At 45.4% G+C, this 27,233-nt stretch overlaps 1 protein-coding gene across 1 annotated transcript in view; it reads left to right on the forward strand.

The window, feature by feature from the left end:
* The window catches only part of Prkch (protein kinase C eta), a 209,214-nt gene that overhangs the window by 42,592 nt on the left and 139,389 nt on the right, over positions 1-27,233 (forward strand). The window contains exon 2 of the mRNA XM_059279583.1: positions 21,410-21,473. Within this exon, the coding sequence (XP_059135566.1) occupies positions 21,410-21,473 (64 nt within the window). The remainder of the gene's footprint in view (positions 1-21,409; positions 21,474-27,233) is intronic.

Raw genomic sequence — 27,233 nt, forward strand, 5'->3', positions numbered from 1 at the left:
GGCTCTAGCTTTGTGACCCTAGCTTGTGTATCTGAGCAGAGGCAACGGGTGATAAGATTGGCCCATGGTAGAACTTTACCAGCTAGATGTGGCAGAAAGGCAAGGCAAGAGAGAGAGGGCAGGGAGGAGTGGGTGTGTAGGAGAGATGTTAAAAATAAAGAAGGACACATGCCCCAAAAGGCCTCAGGGCTAACAGAACACAGTTCCTCAACTCAGCCAAAATCAGGTGTAACAGGAGACGGGCAGCTGGCTGTTAAAACTGATGTAGGTTTCTGAACAGAGACGTTCCAGGGTGTGGCCTTGGAAGTAGGGGACAGAGGTGGCCTGGCAGTAAAGGCCTGTGGAATGGAGATCAGCACCAGGGAATATGGCAGAGTCGAACTTGTCTTCAACTTACCCTGACATTGGATTCCAAGGCTGCTTGTGTAGAACAAAACATTTTATTTGAACGCTTTAGGTTAGTGTGTGTCCATAGGTCCTAAATGCTTCGAGCTGTTCTTTGGGATGCAGAGGCAAGTACAGGACAGAGTCTTGGAAGACTCTGGTCCGTTTGTGTAAGGTATGGAAAAAAGTCAGAGTTCCTGATTCTTTTAGGAGGAAAAGTTTTGACAATGGGTATAATTTACGGCAATATTACATATGTTTACATTTTGCTTTTTGGTCATTTCATTCTGTTTGCAATTCAGTTTAGTATATTGGCTCTTGGGAGTGTATTTATTATTGTTATTATTATTATCATTATTATTATTGTTATTTTGGTTTTTGAAAACAGGGTCTTTCTGTGTAGACCAGGCTAAGCTCAAACTCAGTGATCCGCCTGCCTCTGCCTCCCCAGTGCTGGGATTAAAGGCGTGCGCCACCATGCCTGGCTGGGCAATGTATTTAAAGCTGTCTTTTAGTTCATTAGTTTCTGTACAAGGGATAGGAAAGGATGTGCATTTCACCTATTTCCCTAGATAATGGATTAGTAACAGAAGGAACTGAGAATTATAAAGTCTATTTTAGCATTTTCCAGTGCTGGGGTAGACAGTGGGAAGAGGCTGAACTGTGTGCATTTCTGTGTATTTCCATTTAGAGCTTCATTTGCCATTCCATATGTTTCTCTTTTTATTTATTTATTTTTTTAAGCTGAAGGCACCTGTGTCTTCTAAGATGAAAAACCAAACAAATCATATTAGCATGTATTTTGTGGTTTCCTCTGACGTATCAAGTAGTGAGGACACACTGGTGAATTTTCTTGTTTCTGGCTCTTGGAGAACCTCAAACTGAGTTGAAGAAGCAGGATATAAACACAAGATGACTCAAGTAATCCTACAGAATTTAAGCAAGCAGGCATACCAGGACCAAAAGACACGTGCGGCTGTAAGGGGTCAGCAGGCAGGGGTCCTTTAAGGTGGTTGGCAGTGTAGGAAGGTGGTAATGGCTTAAAGATAAAAACAGTGAAGAGAAAAGTTAGAGAGAGAGAGAGAGAGAGAGAGAGAGAGAGAGAGAGAGAGAGAGAGAGAGAGAGAGAGAGAGAGAGAGAGACTGAAGCTTGGGCATTACCACATCCTTGTTCTGCACCTCCCATCTTGCTTTTTGCCTCAATTTCCCAACCTGTAGATGGCAGCTGAGTTAGCTGACGAAACTGACTGCAATGCTCTTTGCAAATGAGGTCTGGCCCTCCCAACCTGTGTAGGAGTAATATTTGCACACTATGAAGGTGTGTGATGTTTTCAGTTAATGGGATTTTATTTATGCTGTTCAGGTTTACCAAGTAAGATATAAAAGTAAGATATGTGGCCGTATATTACATCCCCTTTCCTAGTGAGAGGAGACTCATACAACTGAAGAAACTCAGCCAGGCGGTGGTGGCGCACGCCTTTAATCCCAGCACTTGGGAGGCAGAGGCAGGCGGATCTCTGTGAGTTCAAGGCCAGCCTGGGCTACAGAGTGAGTTCCAGGAAAGGTACAAAGCCACACAGAGAAACCCTGTCTTGAAAAACAAAAACAAACAAACAAACAAGAAACTGAAGAAACTCTAAATAAAAATAATGTAATATTAAAAAATAAACTGAGCCGGGCGGTGGTGGCGCACGCCTTTAATCCCAGCACTCGGGAGGCAGAGCCAGGCGGATCTCTGTGAGTTCGAGGCCGGCCTGGGCTACCAAGTGAGTTCCAGGAAAGGCGCAAAGCTACACAGAGAAACCCTGTCCCGAAAAACAAACAAAAACAAAAACAAAAACAAAAAAATAAAATAAACTGAAGAAACTTCAAGCAAACGGTTAGCTTGGGAAGATCCTTCCCATGGCTTTGTGTCCTTGTGTAGTTCTTTATTTCATTGAGAAAAGGCCACAGTGAGTAAGGAAACAGCACAAAAGAAAATCCAAACTTTCGAGGAACGCATTCTTTGACTTTGACTGTTGACCTGACCCTCCTTCAGGACAGCCAGAGAGAACAAATTGTAGGTTGGCTGATCCTCACTTTGGGGGAAGCCCAGCTTGGCATCAGGTACTTTGGAGGAAATAAAACCAGAGTTCACAGTTTCCTGGGTGTGAGGAAGTAGGAGCCAGTCACTGCAACCTTGCATTAATTGCTTTGAGAATATGCGTGGCATCCATTAGACAAGGAAGCTTGTATTCAGACTTGGTAATTAGTTAAAACCCTTATGCAAGAAATACCCTTCACTATCCGTGTTTCAAGGTGTGTGTGTGTGTGTGTGTGTGTGTGTGTGTGTGTGTGTGTGTGTGCCTGCCTTACTTGCCTGAGTTCTGAGGCACTTGAGGCTCCCACAGCTCTTTACTGATGTTGAAAGTTAGACAAGAGGACCACAGGCCTCCCCAGCCTTGAACTTACTGAGCATACCTGGCATCTCTGCTTTAACATAGCAGTAAGGGTGCTAAACTTGAGGTTTTGGAAACAACGTTTTTGACTGCAAAGAACTCTATTCTCTCTCTCTCTCTCTTTTTTTTTTTTTTTTTGGTTTTTTCGAGACAGGGTTTCTCTGTGTAGCTTTGCGCCTTTCCTGGAACTCGCTTTGGAGACCAGGCTGGCCTTGAACTCACAGAGATCCGCCTGCCTCTGCCTCCCAAGTGCTGGGATTAAAGGCGTGCACCACCACTGCCCGGTGAACTCTATTCTCTTGATTGTGTCTACGTTCCGACGTGTCCCATCACTTCTGGAACAGCGAGAGCTTTTCCCCACATCAGCACAGCAGAGATCTAGTGCTTAAGAGACAGCAGAAGGTATGGCAATAAGAAAAGCACAGAGAGACAGGAAGACAAAGACAGTGTGGATTATGTCTGTAGAGAAGCATGGAGTCAGTAGCTACTGCTCAAAGGGACCTAGGCCTACCTCTACCTGAGTCTACTATTCAGATGCCAGCATCTTCAAGGGACATGGTGCCCAAGAAACCAATAGAAGATGCTACTGCCCCAGGAGAGGGAGGGAGGTGGGGAGGGAGAGAGGGAGGGAGGGAGGAGTGAGTGAGGGAGGGAGGGAGAGACCCCATGCATCAGGTGTTAGCTACGTTATAGCAGCCACAGAGGTTCACCCTGAGTGAGGTCACACGGATGAGGCCACAGTGCAAGAGGCACATCCCAGCTATGCTGCTGCTTGGTTCTGGCTCTCCTCCCCGGATTTCCCTGTCTTCAGCACCCAGCCTGGTATCTGGTGCACAGTGGTGTCTGATACGTGCTTATTGGATGAATAACTGGATGAATGAGTGTTGATGCCAACTCCTGAACTCTGGCCTAGTTGAAGGGGCCGTGACCCGGAATCAATTGGAAAGAATGTGACCTTCCCAGAGATGATTTAAGAAGCCCTGCTTGTAGCTTTCTGATAATGACAATAAATATTGTCATTTAATCGTGCTGACGCCACACTAATTTCTCAGGAGAACTATTTCCAAGGCCCTTCAGCTAACGAAGGTGTTTCTAATGTAGTGCTCTTGCCCTGGGAGGCTTGGAAGAGCTTCCAGGTGTGTGTGTGTGAGCCTTGTGGAATGGTATGTCAGGTCAGGACTTCCCAGGGAGAAGTCAGATGAGAAATATTACGTTGGCTGGGGTCAGTCTTCTGAGGTTGCCCGGGGCCACTTGGGCGTGGCAGCAATCTCTAATACAATTTCTGCTGCAGAGTCCGGACCCTGACAGCCCATGCCTAGCCTCTTCTTACTCACTGCCAGCACTTGAAAGAGAGAAATGGGGTTCCAAGATGTCTGGCCTTGGAGCCTTGTGTGTTTCTGAACTAGCAAAGCCCTGCTCTCTGACGTCTGTGGGATCCTGTCTCATCCCCGAGACAGACATCCTTCTCCCGACGAACTGACAGAAAGCAGAACTGCCTGTGCTTCGCTGCCCTTCGGCAGACACCGATGTCTGTGAAAAGTCAAAGGAACAAGTAGGTCAGGGGTCAGAGGACTTAAGGGTCATGAGCCCACTGGTAACTGGACCCACCTTCTGGGGGTGCTTCTCGTTTGTAAAGCTGGATTGCTACTAATTATATTTCTTACTGGACTGTGGAGTTAGAACTGCGGGGCCACCGCAGAAGGCTTTTGTGCAAATTTTATTAGTTTTTAAAATTTAAGACAGGAAGATGTTTGATTATAACTGGCAATATTCCTCCAACTAAATTCATGGAAACACTTTACAGCCTTTGAAAATGTCATTCTGTATTTGCTTATAGGTACCCCAGCACTGGACAATCACTGGTTATTGTTGAGTGGATGTCCATTCACGCACGTATTTATCCATTGTCCAGAAAATGTTCTGAAGCATGCTGGCATGTGCCAGACCCTGGGAGACACGATCACACAGCCCGTGCTTCCTTTCCACACCCCAGCTGTCTACTGGGCCCCGGGTTTCCAGGCTCTGTAGATCAGCTTTGCCCTCATTATGCTGAAGGATGAACTAGGATCTGCCGTGGGAAAAGCCCCCAGGGCGGAGTGTTGGGATGTTTCTGAACAGGTGTGTAACCAACCCCCGCTGTAAGCTGTGTGGAGATAAAGCGACGTAGGGGTCCTCAGGGTGCGGCTGGCATGACAATCGTTTGTAGCATTTGTTACCCAGGTGGCTGGCTCTCACCTTGAGCTCCGAGTCTGTGGATTTTTAGCAGGTTGCCGGGAGGTGCCCATCCTGCTGGCCTTGAGATCATACCTTGAGAACCACTACATTAGAAACACCTTCGTTAGCTGAAGGGCCTTGGAAATAGTTCTCCTGAGAAATTAGTGTGGCGTCAGCACGATTAACATGAGCTGTGTTGCCGACTCTGGTTCCCCTTGTTTTAGAATTCAGAAATCGCATCTGTGGCTCAACTGTGATACAGTTTACACTGTCTGTGCTTTAATTTGCTCTCCTGTTTCATTTTCCCTGTTTTGATTTTCACATGTCTATCGTAATTGTATTACATATACTCCCGGATGTTGAGTCTGTTGTGTAGAATACAGTACATAATAATGAATATTATTTCAGTCAGTGTTCTTTTCCAGGGGCATTTGGTTTTTACATTAACATTAAACTCTTGAATGTTTCAGACTGTTGAATGCATTAACTCTGGGCAGCAGTTTCCTCAAAAGTGTTGGATTATTAAATATCAAGTAATTAGTGAAAGAATGGAAAAGAAAAAACTGTGAAGATGAGAGATAATGCTCTTAGAAACATAGAACTTCTTTTTAAAAAGTCACAAAGATCGTATGATCTACATGCAGAAAAATACATTTTCTTAGTATATGCAATATATATGTATGTATGTATGCATGTATATGGTAAAGTCTCTAAAATATGAAGTGTTTTGAATGCTAACAGGATTCCGCAAGTTGAAAATTCCCCCACCTGACTTCATGTGATGGGTTGTAGTTGAAATACAGGTGTGCTCAAAAATCTTGCACGAAATTACCTCCAGGGTACATGTTTCAAGGTATATCTGGAGCATAAATGAGGTTTATATTTAGAGTTGGGTCCCAGTCCCAAGACTTCTCATTAAGTATATGCAAATATTGCAGTATCTGGAAAACTCTGCTGGCATCTAAAGTTCTTTTGGCCCCTAGCATTTCTGATCAGAGATATTTGACTTGCATATTTTCCTAGACTGACGTCGATGGCAAAAAGGGAGGATGGGGGTGGGGTAGGGGAGCGGTGTTAACGTCGAAAGAAAAAACTTCTACAGTGGTTGCCGAACTTTGGTAAGGATGAGAATCTCCTGAGGAATTTGTTAACTGGGATGCTGGTTTATGAGGTCTGATGTGGGAGGGGGTTCACATCCTTAATCTGTCCACCAGGAGACTCCGGCCCAGGGGAGCTGGGTGGGCAAAGTTTTGGCAGTCCTTACTCTCTAAATGTTGGGGAAAAGAACTGAAGACTGGGACTGTGCTGGGAACCTCCCACTGTTATCACTTGGATACAGCCTCCTTGTTCAGATTTGTCCACCACATTTGCAGAAATCAAATAGCGTAATGTGCATGCTGTCACCCCTATTACTCAGCCTTAGCTTCGAAACGTTACTCACGATGTTAGATATTCGTTGGCACTTTGTAGCTGTGCTTCTGATTCTCTGTGTGCCCGACCTCACGCCGACCCCACCCTAGTTCACTTCTTTCCCCGACCCCCCTCCCCGCCCCCACTCTGTGTGTCCCTTGCCCTTTCTTCTGCTTTCAGCTTAGGGAGGGAGGGGGGTACTTCACCAAAGAGAACAGTTCCGAGAAAGAAGTTGTTTTGGAAAATGTGTTGTGTGCTCCCCCGGCTGGCCCTCCTCAGGAGTGTGAAGTAACTAGCACTTGGTGTGGACTTTGCTCAGCCTGGGAGGCTGACGCCAGTGGGCGGTGGGGAGCTGGTCAAGGGCCGCCTGAGCATCGGCATGGTGGTGTGACGTGCTCAGCTGGAAAGGTCCGGTTTTCCTTTGTGCTGTCGCCCCCCGGCTTTCTTTTCACCCGCCTGGTGATAGACTCAGGTTGAATATCTGTAGTAATCGATAACCCATTGGTAGCAATTGATAACTAATTGAGAGTTAAGTTTCTCTGAGATTTACTTGGGTTTAGAACTCTGTGGGGGGCAGTTTTAGTTAAAAGTCCTATTTCTTAAATGAATGCACATTTTAGAATAGATTTGGAGTTACAGAACAGTTGGGAAGGTGACACAGAATTCCATATCCTCACGCTGTTTCCTCCCTGACTAGTGTCTTCCTGTGGTGTGTCTCACAGTTTATGAACCAATAATGGCACTTGCACTAATTAAATCCCCTAGTTTCTCTGCTGTCCTTACAGTTTACTTCAATGTCCCCAGTCAGTGTTAGAAACCCCTTAGGGTACTATAGTTTCTCAGGCTTGCCTTGGCTTCGGTATGCCTTCCAGATTATGAAATACTAGCCAGGCATTTTGGACAGTGTTTTTATTTGGTTTGTCTGGTGTTTCTTTTGGAGCTAGGATTTGGGAAGGAAGACAGCAGGACCCGAGTGACAGATCTGATGACATCACAGTGTGTGAATGTGCTGCCCTGGACAGACATGCACATACACAGCGAATGCGCATCCATACACTCAGCCGGCCTGTTGCCACTGATGTGTGTCTTGCTTTCCTGGCTGCGGTGACACTTGTTGGGCATTTCCTATGGTTGTGCCCCGCCCACCTCCCCCAATGTATATTGTAGTCTTTGAAGGGAAGTGACTGTGCTCAGCCCACACTTAAGCTGTGGAAATTACGCTTCACTTCCTTGGCAGGATAATGTGTTTATAAATAAATTATTCAGAATTCTAATCTCTTTTTCTCGCTTATTTACTCATTCAGCTTTTTTGGTGTGTATTGTGTGCATATATATATATATATATATATATATGCTAATATATATGCTATCATGTGTGAGTGCAAGTATGTGTGTGTGTGTGTGTCTATGTACGCACCTGGAGGCCAGAGATTGGTGTAACCTGTCTTCCTCCATCACGCTCCACCTTGTGTATTGAACCAGGTCTCTCAACTAAACCCAGAGCTCACCGATTCAGCTAGCCTACCTTGTTCCAGGGAATCCTCTGTCCCTGGCTCTTGAATGCTGGGATTACAGGTGGGGTTCATGCCCACCTGGCATTTTTGTGGGTGCTAAGGATCTGAACTCAATCCTCATGCTTGTAAGGCCAGGGCTTTAGCCAGTGAGCCATCCTCCGGGCCCTTATTCAGTATCAGGGTAGACGTCCAGCTTTGCACTTTGCCAGTACTGACCTGGGAAGTTTTCCCAGCGGGCTTCATTCTTAGTGGCGTGTGCCTCATCACTGTGGGAGTGTGGCTGTGGTTTGTTTTCCGAGCACGTGTTTGTTTTCTCTGGTTCCATCTTTATGTAGATGCTGGCGATCGGATAAGTCACCAGAGACTTCACGTTGACTTATTTTCGCTCCATCTTAGAATCATCCATTTCTTCAAGGGACCTTGGTTTTTTTTTTATTGGAGGGTGGTATCAGAAACCAAGTTCTGGGTGCTGAGTGTCCTAGTGATTGGGGGATCAGGCTTGTAAGTTTTCTCAGCTGACAGACGACAGAAATTCGTGTCCCCTAACCCTTGCACAGAAGCTCACCTACTAAGAATTTCTGTATGTGTCCATCTGCATGGATTTGTGTTCAGTGTGAGTTCATACTGATATTTCTAACTCTAGTCTGGTGATGCCCGATCATTCTAGCCGTGACCCCTGCCTGCCTGGCTCTCCCTACCGCCATCCACTCACTTCTGGAATTGTTAAGCAATATTTCCCAAGAAACAACTTACCAGCTCCTGCTCAGGACTTGTGTGAGGTTCTTTTCACATTTCCTCCGAGTCTCCATTCTGCCCTAAATTTACATAGGCCAGACTACCCTGCTGCCCCTGCCCCGCCCCACACGCTTGCTGCAGTGACGTCACTTCATACATTTTAGGACTTGTTTTTCATCTCCACTCTGCCTTCCATATTCCACCCCAGGGCCTCGTGATGCCCTGAATTTAAAAAAGAGTGTGTGTGTGTGTGTGTGTGTGTGTGTGTGTGTGTGTGTGTGTGTGTAATGTGTTTGTGTCTGCCATGGCACTCACTTGGAGGTCAGAGTCACGTGGACTTGGTTCTCTCATTCCACCTTTATGTGGGTACCGGGGATCAAATCAGGTCATCAGGCTGTGTAGAAAGCATCTTTACCCACTGACCGACTCATCTCACGAGTCTCCCCGGATTGAATTTTAATGGACTGCATTCTGTTTCACAGTGCTGGAAAGGTGACAGATTTCTGACAAATGTTAGCTCTATCTATATCAACACTTACGGTATCATTCAGCATTCCTTCTCTGCCCTAAAAAAAACCCCAAAAACAAAAAACCCTCCCTGCGCAAACGGCCCCAAGTCATCATTTGGTTTAACTGCCCAATTGAGCCTTGCCAGACAGACGCATCTGAAAGCAGGTCTGGCTCTAATTCCGAACAATTTTCAAACACTTTCCTGATGTCAGTCAGCTGACTGAAAAAAACTAGCTGGGTTTTAGTTGTGTAACTAGTTTCCCCTAACCAGGCAGAAGGTGAGAAATATATATATGTATATGTACACACACACACACACACACACACACACACACACACACACACACATATATGGTAAGAAGTCAATGAACGGGACAAGTGGACTTGATGAAACTTCCTGTGTGACAAACATTATATGACAAACTTCATTAAAAAGTCACAAACTCCTCAGAATTTCAGTCACAGGGTGGTGGGGAGGGCAGTGAGACCTTAAAAGCCGCACTAGTTCAACCTGCCACCAGCCTATTAAGTCACTCACCTCTGGATGGCTGGGCCGTGTCAGGGGGCGATGAACTGCTTCACTCTGAAGGTGGCTATGAAGGACAGTAAACGAATACGTGTGAGGTATTTGGGGGGCCCACGGGAGACACAGAACCCCTTGGGACACTGTCCCCCCCCCCCCCCCCCCCCCGCTCACGAGGCCTGCTCTCCCCCATTCTCTCAGCTTCATTATGGTCCCCGAGTCATTGTTCTTTTGAACTGTATAATCCGTCCTAGGAGTCAACTGTTCTGCAGTCTGGCTGTCCTTCTGCGGATGACTCTTACAACCCTCTCGCTTCAGCCTGGCTTAGTTTTAAGTTTCAGGCCTCACGTCTCTCTCTGCCATGCATTTCTGTGTAATGATTTCCCTGTACCGTCAGCATATTTGAAAACCAGCGTCGTCCCAAACTAGCTGCCCTTCTAGAATCTTCCAGGACAAACCTTACAGTCTTTCAGATACTGGATTCCTTTCCAACCCTTTGACACAGAGTTCTCTTGCTTTTCTTCTTAGCACTCACTCTGGTCTCTTCTATAATCCAGTCTCTTCCTCCTGTGGCTTGTCCTCTAGCCTTTTGCTTAGATGGTTGCTCGTCTAATATTTTGAAATTAGCCTTTCAACTCTTCACCTGGTATCAACAACCTTTAGCCCAACCCCTTCTAAATTTATCTGCTGACATCATTAAACTACACAAGACTTAATATTCCTTGCTGCGTAAAGAAACCTCCCCCTCCATCCCGGCCTGCTGGAGATGAGGTAGGCGTTATGAATGGAGTCTACCTTTTCCTCCATTTCCCGCGTCTAACGGGCCCATGAAAGCTACCTTCACTCTTCTCTGTGGCATTTGGTGTCTTCCTTTATTGAACTTTCTCCGAGGTCCCCCGGCACCAGACTTCCCACCCCTCAGAGTGGCATCTCCTCTGGCTCTCTTCCTCCTCCGAGGGTTTGTCTCTTCCTTTCCTGTCACCACTCCCGAAGGGTTTTATCAATGTTAGTGATTACCTTTTGAGGAAGAGCCCCCAATAATCGCCCTGGTCTTATCTTCACTCCACGTTTTGCCTTTATTTCTAACTTCTTAACAGTTGTTTCTATTTCAGGACCTTTGTGTCCAAACTTAAACTCACTTCCTTCCTTCCGAAACAGGCTCTTTCCCTCAGAGTTCCCTGGGTGATTAATGGAGACAGAATTTGGCAAGTTTTTTGTTGTTGTTATTGTTGTGGTTGTTTTTGTGTGTGTGTGTGTGTGTGTGTGTGTGTGTGTGTGTGTGTGTGTGTGTGTGTGTAAAAGGCTTTGTGGGCAATAAAATCTTTGTCATAGCTATAGTCATGTGTTACCTAATGATGGGATACATCCTGAGAAATACGTTGTTGTGCATTTTTGTCGTAGAACGTCATAAAAGGCAGTTACATGGACCTAGGTGATGAGATTTATCCCCGAGCGTGTTCTCCTGATGCTATCAGGAGACCCAAGAAGCAGATAGGAGGTGTAGGCAGCTGCAGCATGCATGCTGTGTTACAGTGAGGTTGTTTTGGGTAAGTAGGAGTATATTTCCAAATGATGGCGAGCACACTATAGAAATGCACAGTCCAATAACCTAGCTGTCTGTTATCAGGTGTTACGTGTAGGACATAATTGCACGTGTTGTACTCTTCTGTCACTGACGGTACAGTGGGTTTGTTTACCTCAGCATCGCCACAGACCCATGATGCCGTAAGCTGAGACGTCACCATCCCTAAGATGCCACTGAGAGATAGGAACTCTTCAGCTTCATTCTGGTCTGACAGGACCACTGTCATATCAGTAGTCTGTCCTTGGAGAATTGTCGTCATGTGGTACATGACTATCATTATGGCTGCCTTGGAGCAAAGGCACTCATGGACAGTCTGAGGCTAAGAAAGGTGTGACTGTGTTTCACTAAAACTTGACTTAACAAAAATTGGCAGCATGTGGAAATGGGCCCCAGGGCACCGTTTACTGACTTTTCTTCTGGGTCACTTAAGATGACATCCCTTTGGCCTTTTTCTTCATTCGTCCTCTTCACATGGTTTTCCTTGATTGCATTCTTCTGAAACCATCCCTATTTCTAGACCGTGACTAATTTAGTAGATAACTCCGCCCCTCTGCCTGATAATCTCCATCATTTTACCTGGTGCTTCACCCCTGGTTCCCCCTTGGCCTTCATCATGGGGTTGGAGGCACCAGGGTGCATCTATTCCTACCTTTTCTTTTCCTTCTCTTGCACGCTCCTCCAGGGTCCCTCCAGTGTGTGCTCTCATGCTGGCTCTGTCTTCTCACCACAGGCCCCCGACTCAGAATGATCTCACCTTCCACTCATGACCTGCCTTTTGGTCTCAGTGTAGGTGACACTTTCCAGGAAGAGCATTCTGGTGGCCCAGTGCTCTCTCTTCTCTTGGTCTGAGTAGCATGCATCACGTAGCTGCTACTTGTTCAGTTGGGACTGTGCCAGGATGTTGTCTATATCATGTCATCCCCTTCCCCTATCACCCGAGCTTCCAGAGTGGTTAAAGACAACCCAGTGGGTGTTCAGTCAACAGAGGCAATTAAATTCTTTCTTCCAGCCCTGTTCACTCCCATGGAGCTCCTGGCTCAGTCAATGATACTAAGAATTGTCCCCGGTCCTGGGCATGCCATCACCTTTACATAGCATGTCTGGATGTTGCTCCCTCCTGGGTGTTCTCTTTTCCACAACCCCTTTTCCAATGCAGACTTAGTTCAGGTCAACAGCATCCTTCACTATGACACCGGAAAAGCTTTTTAATATGTATCCACCACCATCATCTTCTCTCCACTTTCAACACCCTCATCCTGTGTCTAAGGGTCTGACATGTAAGGATGATGCTGTGACTTTGTTGACTGAAGCCTCTCAGCATTTCCCTGTTGCCCCAGGGTCAGGACCAGCCTCTAGCCTGTCACCAGATTATAGTAGTCCTCAGCCCTGTTTCTGACTTCACTTGAACAGCCTGCATTTAACCATGAGTAACCCCTGATCAGTCCTCTGCATCCCTACCTGCATGCCTGTCCCCTGTCCCCTTGAAAACAGTTTACAGAATTTCTAGGCGTGGTCCCATCTCTTGTGGGGTTTCGTCTCTCTTCCTCTGCAAGATCAAAGGGAGTAAAGAGGTCATAAAATACGATGGAGGTAGGTGTTTGGGCTTGATGTGCGTTCTACTGTGCTCTTTGATTGAGTCTTCCCAAGATAAGCCAGTGAGCGAGCCATTAAGTAGACAGGTGTAGAAAGCACCTTGTAATGCTTTGATTTTTCTCTGATTACTTGCTTGATTTTGCTGGGGTCTTCACCTTCTTCCTCTATTACAAATGGATGATAAGAACCAACAGTATAGAAAAACTCTGGGGTTATTTGTATCATTTTAAAATATCCAACATCTTTAGATTTAAAATGTTGGGCCGGGAGCGGGGCACAAAGGAATAATTATTTCATTAGGACTGAGATATCCTAGCCTAATATTTCTTCTTTCCTGTGGCAAGTCCCTTAAAAAAAAGAGGTCCAGTTCTGATCCCATAAATATGGTTAATAAAAGAGTGGCAGACTGTGAGGCCATGGGATAGGGAGAGCAAGCATGGGTACATGCCTCCCTCCATCAGGGTCACAGAGACACCCCCCCTTTCATCTCATTTGGGAAGGCCTTACCCAGCAGAAAAAAAAAGGCCCTACTCAGAATACCAGAAAAGAGACAATGGACTCGTGCAAAAGTGCTATTTGTCGGAGATCTGTGGTGTGGAGAGTGGGGTTCCCCTCTCTCACCGCAGCATCTGCTCTGGTGTGAGCTCTTGGGGTAACTAACTGGAGCAGAGTAGCAGCTCGAGACACTACCTTGGTTTCAAGAGTGGATAGAGCATTTGACTTTCTTTCTTTTTTTTTTTTTTTTTTTTTATAAGAACGTGGCCCATTGTTTTTGGTCCCTCGGGGCCACCATAAGCCCTGACTGTCCTGATGAACCAGGCACATCCTCTCAGAGCCTCCATCTTTATTCAAAAAGGGGTTGCAGGATTAAATACCTGTGGATGTAGGAGGAAGAATTGTAGACGAAAGTGTTTGGAAACCATAATGCGTCTGTTTCATTTACAATTTCAATCCCTTCAATAGTAGAGTCAGAATTGAAACGTGTGCACACATGTGCACACTCACAGGCACACACACATACCACCATGACATAGTGTGGGTCATTTATGCTTTTAGTCCTCTGTTTGGAAGAGGAAAAAAAGACATTTTAGTCTGCAGGGATATGATCCAGTATTGCTTATTGATTATTTTCTATTGTGTGAAAGAAACTTTGAAAAATTCCTTTGGGTGTATGTGAAAAAGGTTTTTTTTTCTTTTCTTTTGGAAGATAAACTTTTCATGTGAAAGGTTAGAGAAAATGAGCCTGAGCTGTGAGGAATCCCACGTGTAAATTTCTACTTGACTCTGTGTGTTTAGCTGCTGGGAGTGGGTGTGTAAGAGTTGTTTTGAGCCTTCAAAACATTTGTATTTTAGAAACAGAAATGTTATGAGTCTTCAAATGTCTTTGCAAGTCGTAGGCAGAGCAGAGCCTAGTTTTAGCAGGACAAGGAATGACCAACAGTTTCATCACTGAAGTAACAGGAGTGGGTTTTTTTTTTTCCATTTTAAATCAGTCAGATTTTTTGCAGTCATTGTTTTCTAGTGGTTTTTCAGCCGTGGTTCTTCTTCATATGCCGAAAGCATATAAAACTGAGCGTGAGCGCTGTGGAGACAACAGAAAGTGAGCAGGCTCATTGTGTTTGCCTCAGCCGCCCCCTTTCCCTCCGAAACTTTTTCTACTGGAGGGATGTCTCGTGTACTTGCAGCATGTGGAGCTGGCTCAGGCTCCCAGCCACTAACTAACGGGACCTGAAAGTCCCAACATGGATGCACCTTCTTCCTCAGCAGCTCCGGCTCCCATCAGGAGCCCAGGAGCAGCATTGGGGTGAGGAGCAAGCAGGCACACAGACCTATGGGCACTGGGCTGTAGGAGCCTGGAGGGAGGCTGGTGAGACAACAGTGGGGGAATCTTTTCAGGATTTAAACCTTGACTTGGCCTTCCGGGCTTGAGTGACCGTGGCTAGTTCTGGAATGCCACTGTGACTCCATCTTTCCATTTGTTTAATGGCCATGGTGGCACTTAGCCTGCAGATGGTGAAGGTGAGAGATGATGATGGTTAGGGACTTAGTAAGGACTCAGCACATTGGTGATGCTCAAGAGGAAGCTGCTCTGTTTTAGCAGAGAACACAGGCGTCCCATCTCCTATGGGTCCCTGATACAGTCCTATAAGAATTGGTACTCTTATCATAAGCTTGATGGTTTAGTCTTAGGGGAACGATGGGATGCTTTACCACAGTCTCAGGTTCCTTTGCTATTCGTGCAAGAATTAAAAAAGCAATAAAAGGGCCGCCTAGCCCGTCATTGGAGGTATATGGACCTTCTTCTCGTAGATGTCTCTCATGCAGCCTGCAGGCACTGTACACCTTTTGCTCAAATCAAAGCCTTTCCCCTTTTAATATACCAGATTCCTCTGCTTAATCCAGGCTGAGATGGATATTGAGGAGATGGCAGTTTCCTGCCCGTGATCAATTCTAATGCCTTTTGTGAAAGGAAATGATTATAAGCTATTATCGGTTAATTAAATGAGTGTTTCCCTGGAGTCATGTGCACAGGCTGTTAGTCAAGCCTGTTTATAATCATGGAACATTGATGCTAGGAGGGTTCTAGAGAACACCTCATGGAGGTTGAGCCAGGGATGAAGGGGACTCGTACGATGTCTGCCAAGGGATGCCGCTGTGGGCACAGACTTTGGCTAAGGGTGTAGGGGTGGGATGCTGGCTGAGTGTAATTAACTAAGTGGTGGGCCATATACCCTGATATGTCTGAGTACTGTCATTGTTATTATTTTTTTTTTACATGTATTCATTTGTTTGGGAGTGGAGTGCGTACATGTGTGCATGCATCTTTCTGTCTGTCTCTCTGTCTCTGTCTCTCTCTTATGATCTGTGTGTATGTGTGTGTGTGTGTGTGTGTGTGTGTGTGTGTGTGTGTGTGTGTGATGGTGCAGGTGTAGAGGTAGAAGACAATTGTTTGCAGGAGTTGGTATACTCTTCTTCTACCATGTGGAGTCCAGGGATCAAATTCATATTATTAGGTTTGGTCAAGTGCCTTTGCCCTCTGAGCCATCTGATTGGCCCTGTTATTATTATTTTTTTTAAAATAAAGCTCTGTGTTTTATCCCACAATAACGACTATCATTCCTATTTTATAGGTGAGGTCAAGTGACCTTCCTTTTGAGCTCACTATACCAAACCAATCCGTTTTTGTTGAGTAGGTACATGCTTCCAAGAATTCTGCTGTGCTTCTGGGAGAACAAGTTGTCAGGAGCTCCCTGAATGGAATTTGCCGACTTCTAGCAAGTGCTGAGATACAGGTGTATGAAAACTTAGTAATTATTCAAGAATAGGAATGGCCGTTAAGATAGCAGTGGAGATCAGAATTTAAGATTGGTGGGATCCATGTGGATATCAGGGTCTCTCTGGGAACCTGAGAGCCATGCCTCCCCCCTGCTCCTGGGTGCTTTTCTCCTCTATGGTGTACCTGGTGGGCCATCCCATTTATAACCTACAACCGTACTCTGGGAGATCCTGAGCAGCTGGCAGTGGCCCCATGCTGGGAGACATCCTGCGAAGGTGTGAACGCATGATTAGGTGATATGAAGAAACAGAGGCTTCCCAAGTCTCACATCTCAGGAGCAGAGGTGTGGCTGTGTAATGGATGGAGGGGACAGGCGTGACTTGAAGAGCAGGTTCACAGGATGGAATTTGCAAAGAGAGGTTTGGGAAGGTTAGTGAGAGGCAAACCAATGAGAGCCCATGTGTTCTTGAAAGCCTGTAGAGGAGGCTGTTTTATTCTGAAGGCCCCAGGAAGGATGGGGGATGCTGAGAGAGGCACTTTGGAAAGGGTCCTTGGATAGCCAGGTGAAGACATTCTTGGCTTGCTTTGTGTGTGCTTTGGGGAGGGTACTCACATCTGGAAGACAAAGAATCCTGTGGGAATGGGATGCTCCAGTGCTGCAGAGGTTGAAAAGACAGATTTGCAGGGTATCCCAACCTAGAGAGGCTCCAAGATGTTTAGTTTTGGAGGTTACGAGAATGGCAGATTCAGTGATTCTGTGGTAACTGGAAACTCAGGCGAGCATGGAATCAGAGCCATTAAAGTTCTCAGAGATCACCTAACTCAGGATTCCCAGGTGATGGTTCAAGGTCTGACTGCGTCAGAGCCTTCAGGGACTTAGAAAAGCATCAGTTCCACCCTCCACCCCAACCCACCCCGCTCCACCACCCATTTTTCCCAGTTAATTCAGTCTGTGGATTGTTGGTAGGGTCTTGGTGTCTGCGTATTTAACACTTCTCCCTATGTTTCTCAGAGATGTTGAATGACTTACGCAGGGTCACAGACTAGAGAGGACATATCTAGCTCTAGGGTCTAATTGTCTTCTGGCATTGCTCCCAGACAGATGCAGAGGATGCGCTAGGGTAAGGAGGTATTAGAGCAACATGGATTCCTGTGGATACAACCTCCACATGTCTTTTTGAAGGAGGGTATACAGATGGCCAAAATACACAGTGCCACTGAAGACATACAAATCAAAACCACAGTGAAATGTCATCTCACTCCAGTCAGAGTGGTTATTAACAACAACAACATCATCATCATCATCATCATCATCAACAACAACGGCAATTCTAGTGAGATCATGGAGAAAAGAAAGAGAAAGAGACAGACAGACAGACAGAGAGCATGGAAGAGTGCGTTACCGGAGCTTGAGAAAAGTAAAGAAGAGTGAGGAGAGCCCTGAAAGAGTGATGTCCAGAAGCAGTGGTCCTGAGACAGAGTCTGGAAGGAAACTGCCAACAAGATCAAATGCTCCTGAGAAATCAACTGTGATGAACACGCTTGTGTGTGTGTGTGGATGATGATGATGGACCAGTTGGTGGATTTGACAGGAGGATGAGATGAGGCTGGAAGAGCTATTTAAACGATGGAGTGAGGCAGAGCATCGCAGCAGAAGAGATAGCATGCAGAAGGGATGTATTAGTTACGTTTTTGGTGTCTTCTCTTTTTCTTAGGATGTGAGTACGACTTTTGGGTGTGAGTGATAGAAAACCCTGTTCAAGGTGGCTGGATAATGGAAGAGGGGTTTATGAGCTCAAATCATTGAAAACTCAAGAAGACGAGAACATGACAGGAGCCATGGGCTGAAATAGTATCAAAACCCGGTCTCCTCTGCCTCTCAGCTTTCTCCTCTTTTCCTCATCCTCTAGTTTTGTGTGATATCAAGGGTGCCAGATGATACTTCAAAGGTGATGTCCTAGAGTGAAGTTAAGCAGGAAGTGAGACATTGACTCTTTCTTGCATATCTAGAATTCCTAGTTGGATCTACTTAAATTTTGTACCCAAACTTGAACTAGCAGTGACCAAGAGGAGAGAGCTACGTTGCGCCTATAGCCAGACAGGGATGGTGTCCATTCTAGGCTGATGTATTAGTTACGTATTGCTGCTGTAGAATACTTGACAGGAGCAACTTCAAGAAGGAAGCGGGTATTTTGGTCCACAGTCCATCGTGGTGGGGACTTCACGGCAGCAGGAACTTGAAGCAGCCCGTCCCATTCCAGCTGCAGTCAGGGGGCACAAAGTGATGAACATCTGTGCTCAGCTTGCTTTTTCCTCTTACCTTTGGTCCAGGACACCAGCCAAGGGAATAGTACTGCCCACATGGGTGGTGGGCTTTCCCACCTCGGTTAACCTAGTCTAGACAGTGCCTCACAGATGTGCCCATAGGCTTGCTCTCCTTAGTGATTCTCAGTCATGTCAAGCTGACATGGCTAACCATCACGGTCCGTCACTGTGGTTGTAGGGACTTGTGCTCTGATTAACTAATCCTAGGTCACCAGTGCACCCTGTAAGAGGGGTAGGGGGCTAGCTGAACCAAAGGCCAAGAGCTGCTCTAGGTGTTGCAGTCTGATTGGAGAGACGATTTCCACTAGAACTGGGGAGGGGACAACAAGTGTCAGCGAGTGGAAATCATTGATCGCATTCCATTTCTGCTCATAGAGCTTCCTGCGAAATACAGGAATAAAACAGTCCTGTTGATGAGGGAGGCAGTCAGCTCTCAAGGGGGATGTCAAAGCAAACACTGTAAATAAGTGACAGCAGCCAATCCATCTTACCAGCTCCATGACCTCAGGTTTCTTTATGACACAGTAGAGAATGCATCTTTACATTAAAACCCAGGGCACTCTTACATGCATATCAAAATGCAAACAAAAATTTCATGAAATCGGGGCTTGGGGAGATGTTTCCATCCTCAAAGTACCTGGTTCACAAATATGAGGCCCTGAACTTGGACTCTCAGCACCACATGGAAGTTGTCGTGCATGTGTAGAAGGCGGAGACAGGTAGGTTCTTGGAGCTCATTGGCCAGGTACGAGCTCCATGTTCAGTGTGAGACTGTGTCTTCAAAAATACAGTAGAGAGCAGGAAGACTCCCCATGTTGATCTCTGACCTCCGCATATACATGTTTGCATGTATACCCATGTGCACACGTGTACACACAGAGAAACGTTACACACCAAGTTTTACAAAATAGTGCTTCTCCTTAACACTTGCCGTGTTTACATTTTCTGTCCTGTTAGATTCTGCTTACAAATCCCTGTGTGGTGCAATCCACTAACTTGTTTTCCCATCCCTATGACTAAGCCTTGGCCTACAGTTTGAAACCCTGTGCTTAGGTCCCCTGTCCTAGCACATCTGCTTCAGACAGACAAGGCTTAAAGATGGGGCTTGACTCTGGGCTCTCATGATGACGGTAATGCATGGGAAAAATGAGGAGGCAAGCCCGTTCTCTGTGTGTGAGCACCTGACTCTAGGTGGTGTGGTCTCCTGACATCCATCAGAGAGCTTCTAGCCCGTGGGGATGAAGTGGCCATCTTTGTGGGTCCTCTGGGTGTTGTTGGCAAAGGTTCACATGCTGGTTGTGGGTGTAGGATGGCAGAGGAGGCCTGGCAGTCTGTCTGTCCGCAGGCTATCAGTGGCTGCACCAGCACGCACAGCGGATTGTGCTGTGGGGCTGAGTGTGTGTACGCGTTCTTTGTCAGGCCTTTTTGCTGAAGGTGAGGGAGTGGCTTTTAAAAATAACATCTTTTTGACTTGAAACAAGTCGAGGCGGAGAGTGGAGACAATGAGACACTGACATCCTGTGTAGTCATCTCTCCAGAGACGGTTATTTTCAGAAGCACTCAGGAGAGGCTCGCAAGTGGCGTCAAGGTAGTTAACATGACATTGTAAGTTAGTGTTCATCACGATACAGGCTGGTTGAGTTGAGCATGGAATTGATTGACAGTATGCTAATCTCACTGGGCACAGATTCCGTGCAGAGAAAGGCAGAGTTTAGTAACTGGCTGCCACAGTCTAGAGGTAAAAGCCTTCAGAGAGTAGAAAGCGGTCACATTGTAGTGTGAAAAGTATCTAACGGGAGTGTGATGTAAGGTAGTGACTTAGCAAAGACCAGTGCACTTCAAGGGGTCTTTGTTTACCTGTAGATACAATTAAAGCAATGAGTAGCACGCTTAAGTTCTGTGATGGAAGTTGGGCCAGAAATGCCTCATGTGAACTCTCAGAGAACAGGGACGTTCTGATGGTGGAGGACGGGACCATTCCATTGCCACCTGCAGTAGAATCAGATAGGTCCTCCAGTTCAGGGGTCCTCTGTTGTATCATGCAATTTGCAGCTTATTTAAAGTGCTGTTCTGCCCCCAGAGGTCATCATGTCTATACTTAGCTGGACTTTCTTCTTGTAGGGGAAAGGTCAAAGGCAGAAGTGGAGCCATGAGCTGAGTGAGAAGGATTTGAGGACATTTGTAAATGCACACATTTTAATCCACAAGCATCTCCTGGTGCAGGGTTTTGAAATGTGGGTGGACAGTGAGTTCAGCATCTTGAAGGAAGAGGTCAGAGCCTGCCAGCTCAGGTATATGGAGATGCAGCAGGTCTGCAGGGTGCGGTTCCATCCTGGGTGCCCTGCTGTGTGAGGGTCTTTAGAATGCAGTCTTGATGTCTCAGCTGATAGCCGTCAACGGCTGTTGAGCTGTCAAAAGTAACTAATCTTTGTCATGGGCTGTACTGGTCGAAACAGATGGAGACTCTTTAGACATTTTACTTCCTAAAACTAGACCTTTGGAGTTGACTGAGCCACATTTCCTCAACTCCTTCTACGTTGCCCTGGTTTCTCTAGCTCACTTACTTGCAATGTGGTTTAACTACTCCTACTAAAGACGTGTATAAGATGTGGGGGCTCCAAAGCAAGCAGCAAGTGCATGCTCGCTCCTGTGCATCCAGCGATGCAGACAGGGAGGGAAGGCAATTCAAGAGGAAGCTCTCAGTAGATCGTTGGTTTCCAAGCTCCACTGTTTCTCAAGATTCCACTTATCTCTTTGTCTCTCTATTGTGCAATGAAAGATTTAGTTTCAGTTTGTGACTGTGATTTATGCAGTTAGGCCTCTCCATAAAGAATTATTTAAGATGCACAAAAAGCAATTCAATATTAAAATATATGCTCTGTTTTTTTTTTCTCTTTCTAGGTGGATCTGGAGCCCGAGGGGAAAGTGTTTGTGGTAATAACCCTAACAGGGAGTTTCACTGAAGGTAAGAATGAGTTTTGAGTGGTTTCTGGTGCATGTGTAGTTTCAGTCCATAATTAACAGGGATGTCTATCGATGGAAATTACAGCAGGAGCATTTCTGGAAGAATGCTTTAAAACCTCCCGTGTAACTTGGGCTGTCTGAACTCTCTTGCCCAGAAGTCTACCTGTTCAGATCGCAAAGTTCAATGTCTTTTGTACAACTGTCAGTCTTGGGTTTTGTTATCACACTCACTGACTTTTTGTTCTTATCCGTCGTCTCCTAGATGAACTGCGGAATTGTTTTGTTTCTTCTGAGTCATGCCTATTAAATTCTACTTCAGAGTTCTGGTTTTGTGCCAGGTTTTAGTTTGCCTCTAAAAGAAATTTGAGGATCATGTTCTCTTTTTCATAATCTCCACTTTATTCTTATCCCTTAAGAGATCCTGTGCTTTAGTTGGTGTTACCAAACTGTTCCTCATAACCAAAAACCATTTGTGAAAATTGAGGCAAAAATTATGTATGGTAAAGTGAAAGATCCAATGTGAGTAATTTGATCTTTCAAATAATTCAGTAAATAACCCAGTAAATCAGCTCTGCAATCCAAGATGTAGAACTTCTTTGCCTTTCTGAGGGTTCCCTTATTTTTTTTATTGGCCACTCCTGCTGCCCAGGGTAATAACTATAATGCTTTCTCACTCCTGTGGAGTGTTTTTGCCCATTCTAGAAATTCGTGTAAATGGATTTGTATAGCGTGTTTTGGGGGTCTAGTTTCTTTTTGCTTATCATCATTTCTGAAGGATTCATTCATATCATTGTACACATCAGTATTTTTAACTTTATTGATAATAATATTTCATTACATAACTCTAGGACCCATTTGTTTAGACCTTGGGGGTTTCCCTGTATTATCTATTATGAATAGTGCTTCTGTAAGCATCCTTGAACTTAAGTTTTGTGAATGCACACTTTTCATTGCTTTTAGGTAAATTGATAAGAGCAGACTTGCTAGGTCTTAGCATGGATGTGTGTTTAGTTTTATGAGTCTCAAGATGGTTATCTGAAGTGGTCCTGTTTTCTTACACCCTCACTGCAGCCTATGAATGTTCTAGGCCCTCCATGCTCTTACTAACACTTGGTATGATCATTCTTTTTGACCTTCAATGCTCTGGTGGATGGGAACTGTGGCTTGGTGGTTGTAATAGGTGTGCTACTGATGTGGAGAACTTTCTCATGGGCTTCTCTGCCATTTATATTTCTTTAATAGAGGTGTTCCTTTAAGTCTTCTGCCCTGTTCTCCAAACATTGTGAACTATTTGTGATTTTTCTTTTACGTTGAGGATTAAACCTCATGCTTGCTCTTCAGAGCACTCCACGATGAGGCAGCCCCTAGCCCCAAGTTAGATGAAAATGCCCTTTTACCACAATTTATGGGAGTTCTTATGTTTTCTTAATGGGAGGCCTTTGTGTAAATACATATGACAGGTGTTTTTCCCAGTCTCCCTGTGCTTTCCTCCTTGTCTTCCTACTGGGGATTGGCACCAGGGTCTTGTGTGTGCTCTGCAAGTGACCTACACTCTAATCATGCTTAGGCTGCTTCTTCTTCTTCTTCTTCTTCTTCTTCTTCTTCTTCTTCTTCTTCTTCTTCTTCTTCTTCTTCCTCTTCCTCTTCCTCCTCCTCCTCCTCCTCCTCCTCCTCCTCCTCCTCCTCCTCCTCCTCCTCCTCCTCCTCTTCTTCTTCTTCTTCTTCTTCTTCTTCTTCTTCTTCTTCTTCTTCTTCTTCTTCTTCTTTTCGAGACAGTGTTTCTCTGTGTAGTTTTGCTGCCTGTCCTGGATTTCACTCTGTAGACAAGGCTGGCCTCGAACTCACAGAGATCTGCCTGGCTCTGCCTCCCGAGTGCTGGGATTAAAAGCATGTGCCACCACCACTTAGTGCTTAGACTTCTTTTACCTTCTCTTTTTGAGATAGGATCTTACTAAGTTGCCCAGCTAAGCCTTCAAACTTGTCATCTGTCTGCCTCAACCTGCCAAGCTTTTAATTTAGGTTTTTATTTTATTTTTTTTAGAATTTGGAAGATTTTAGTTACGGCAAAACTCCATGCGTCAGCATCGTCTTATAAAATTTGTACATTTTGTGTCTATTGTGGGGGGTTCGCCGAGATAGTCACGTGTTTTATTCTGGAATCTTGCATTTTCACTTTTACGTTGTAGTCCATGTGTCACCTTAATGTCCATGATGTAACCGGAATTCAGAGCATCTTCACAGGCACAAATGTGTTACTATAGGACCACTGTAGTCAAAGCTTCCCATTCCCACTGAACAACCACAGAATTTGTGTTGAAAATCAAGTGCTCACATGGGTGGGTCTGTTTCTGGGTAATCTGTTCTGTTCTGCTGATCTGTTTGGTCATGGTTGGCTGATACAACATTGCCCTCTTCAACATCAATTGGTAGTAAGACTCAAGCTTCAGCGCTGTGAGGACCCTAGCTGTGCTCCCGTTTGCTTTTTACTTAAGGTTGTGTTAGCTATCCTCGGTATTTGGAGTTTTGATGTCCGCTTTGGCATCAGCTTATCGTTTCCACACGAGGAGCCTCTGGACTTAGAAATGAAATTGGATTGGCTCCCTAGATCAATTTGAGCAGATTGGCAGCTTACTCATTATAAGTGTCTTCAAGTCAATGAACACGGTACGCCCATGATGGCTTTGAACGTTGCTCAGCAGTATAATTAGAATGATTAGTATTGTATAATTTTCGATATAGAGCTTGCTTGTGTTTTAAAAAAAATTTTTTATTGCTACCTACGTCAAGGTTTGTGACGTTGGAAATGGAATTTTGAGGATTTCGTTTTAAAAATAATGTATAGAAGTGTTTTTTTGGGGGGGACATTGGCTTTATATGCTACGGCCTTATTACTAAATACACTACTAAATAATGCTTCTAAGAGCTGTGTTCGTGTGTGCTTGTGTAGTATCCGTGTCGTCTGTGAACAAACACAGTTACATGTTTATGCCCTTTTAAATGCCTCAGTGTATCCCCAGGTCACTGCGGCCTTGTCTCAGACCTACCCATTCTAAGGAGGAAGAACTTGCCATCCTCCTGCCTCAGCCTGCCGAGTAGCTGGAGTTATAGGCATGCACCATCGTAATCATATGTCCCTTTTCTTAAGATGGCAAATCTTTAAGCACCAGGCTCTTTAGCTGGTGCTTTAGATATATCGCAGGTCGACTTGCTCAAAATGAAGCCCTTTCTAATTCTTGTTTATCTTTGAGCTCCTTTATTTTTTCTAAAGTAGGAGTGTCTGTTAAATTCTGGCAAGTGCTTTCTCTTACTGAGAGTGTCCTATACAGGCCTTCTTGGATTCCTCCTCCTGTTTTTCTTTTTTTTTCTCTAGTGAGTAGTTACATCATTGGCCGATCCCCTTAAAGGCGTGGAGTCTTTCAAGAATGGAACTGTTTCATTCTTCTTAGTCCGGGACCAGCTTTACAGTCCTAGGGCGCAACGCTTACTCACCAAGCACAGCCAATCTGGTGATTCACTGGAAATCCCAAGGACTTTAAGTCCTTTTAACTTTTTTTTTTTTTTTTTTTTTGAGAAAGGGTTTCCCTGTGTAGTTTTGGTGCCTGTCCTGGATCTCACTCTGTAGACCAGGCTGGCCTCGAACTCACAGAGATCCACCTGCCTCTGTCTCCCGAGTGCTGGGATTAAAGGCATGTGCCACCACTGCCCGACCCTTCTAACTTTATTTAATGTTTTAGCTCCCCCAGTTTCAGGACATCTTGAGTCTCCCTTGTACATACACAGTTAAGGAAGATGTGTGGATTTCAGAAGTTGACAGACTGACGTCCTGTCTTGTGGCCCTGTCCTGTCTATGATTTCCTCCATGTCTGGTCATCTGCGCGGTCCTGAATTGTACCTCCAGCTGATAGAACTGTGGCTTCCCTTGTAGCTTGGGAGCATAATCTAGAGAGAGGCTTATAAACAGGGCTCTTGCCCTCTGGAGTTCCCTTCTCTCGGGTGTCTGATTCCCCCTGGTTTGCGCCTGGTTTGGATTGATCTTCGGTTCTTCTATTTTCAACTAGCTATTTTAAAAATATTGCCCAGATATTTTAATTGCTCAGTGGGAAGATTAGTTCATGACAAGGTTTTCTACCGTTGTTAAAGTCCTATGGAGATTTTCAAGCACGCAGGTTGTTTGCTTGTGCGGCGTTGATGTTTTGCAAATTGGTTCCAGTTGCTTTGAGAGGTAGTCTTCTCCCTTCCTCTCCGCCAGCTTGTCTCACTCATATGGAGAAATGGTTTTAGTGGTCAGGTTTGCACTCTGTTGGCCCTGCCCATTAAACGGTGCCTTATGTGAAGGACTGAACTTAGCAGAAAGTCTGGTCTCCTCAGACATACGAAAATCGCCCGGACTACAGTTTAAAGGTTTCTCATCTGTTCTCAGCAATTCTCTTTTGCTTTATCTGGGGGGAAGCGAAGTTACTCTTTGCTCGGTGGAATAAAATTAATATAGTATTACATACACCAGCTGAGGTACAGGGGAACCCAGCGGTGAGAAAAGAGGCCGGAAGGGGAGTGGGTGAGATTCTGAAAGTGTGGTCTCACCTTCCTGCATTGCTGGAGGGGACCAGTGACATACAGTCACACTTGCCATGGTAGGCCTGACTGTGCTGCAGACATTACGGGGCATTTTTAAGGTCCACACTAGCTCTCTTGGATGGGATGCCACTAAGATGTATCTTCGTTCATTGTGCTGATCTGAGAAAACACCTGATCTCCTCTCTGTACTTATTTCTAAGCTTTAGTGATAAGAAGGAAGAAATGACAGATTATTTGGGGGATGAGTTCTATTAGGTCATAGCAATTGTATTCTGTTTGGCACGGACCCTGTGTGACGGGCTGAGTTCATCTTTGGCAACCAGATCTCCCTTTAAACTAGTCCTTCTTCCTCCCTATCTCCAGTAAGAGTACAAAGAGTGGCTGATGACGAAGACAGTGAGTTCATGGACGAAGGACACTGTGCGAACAGAGCTTGCCGCCCTAGTACTCTGCCCCTGGGTGTGCTCGCATATTTTAAAAGATGCTAGAGCCTATTTTGCACATGACAGAGAGACTTTAATGTTGAAACTTTAAGAGCGGTGGCACCTGTGTGTGGGATTGATTTTAGGAACCTTAGGTCTGTTCTGTCTCTATGGGAGCACCGTCTTTTCAGTTTGGAATCTAGCTTGGGACTCAGTTTGAGCTTTCATGTGGCTTTTGTCTCAGAATGCATTTCTCTTGTCAATGCAGAGGGTAGGGTTCATTCTCTCTCTCTCTCTCTCTCTCTCTCTCTCTCTCTCTCTCTCTCTCTCTCCATCCCACCTTCCCTCCCCCTTTCCTCTGTTCTTCTTCTCTCCTCTTTATCCTCCCCCGACTCTTAGCCAAAGCACCCGCCACAGCTGTGGCCAGAGCCTGGACATGGCTCTAAGAGCATGTCTCTGGCTTGGGCTTGCTCCCAGCAGTCCCCCCTCCCCCCGCTTATATATATTAGAGATATTAGTATCCCAGAGATAGCACCCCAGAGATAGCATGACACATGGAGGGTGGAGATGCTGAAGGTGGAGACATGCTGATGGGAGATATAAAGAAAGACTTGGGACAGGACAGTCCCATCTGTCATTGCCAGTGTGACTGTCAAACAGTATCGTCTTCCATTCTCAGAAGGGTGCCAAGTTAGTACATTGCAGAGTCACACACTACTTCTAGAATTGGAAGTGATGATGGGGTCTCAGGGAAGATTCTGTTT

This window comes from Peromyscus eremicus, chromosome 14, assembly GCF_949786415.1.
Source record: "Peromyscus eremicus chromosome 14, PerEre_H2_v1, whole genome shotgun sequence".
Lineage (NCBI taxonomy): Eukaryota > Metazoa > Chordata > Mammalia > Rodentia > Cricetidae > Peromyscus > Peromyscus eremicus.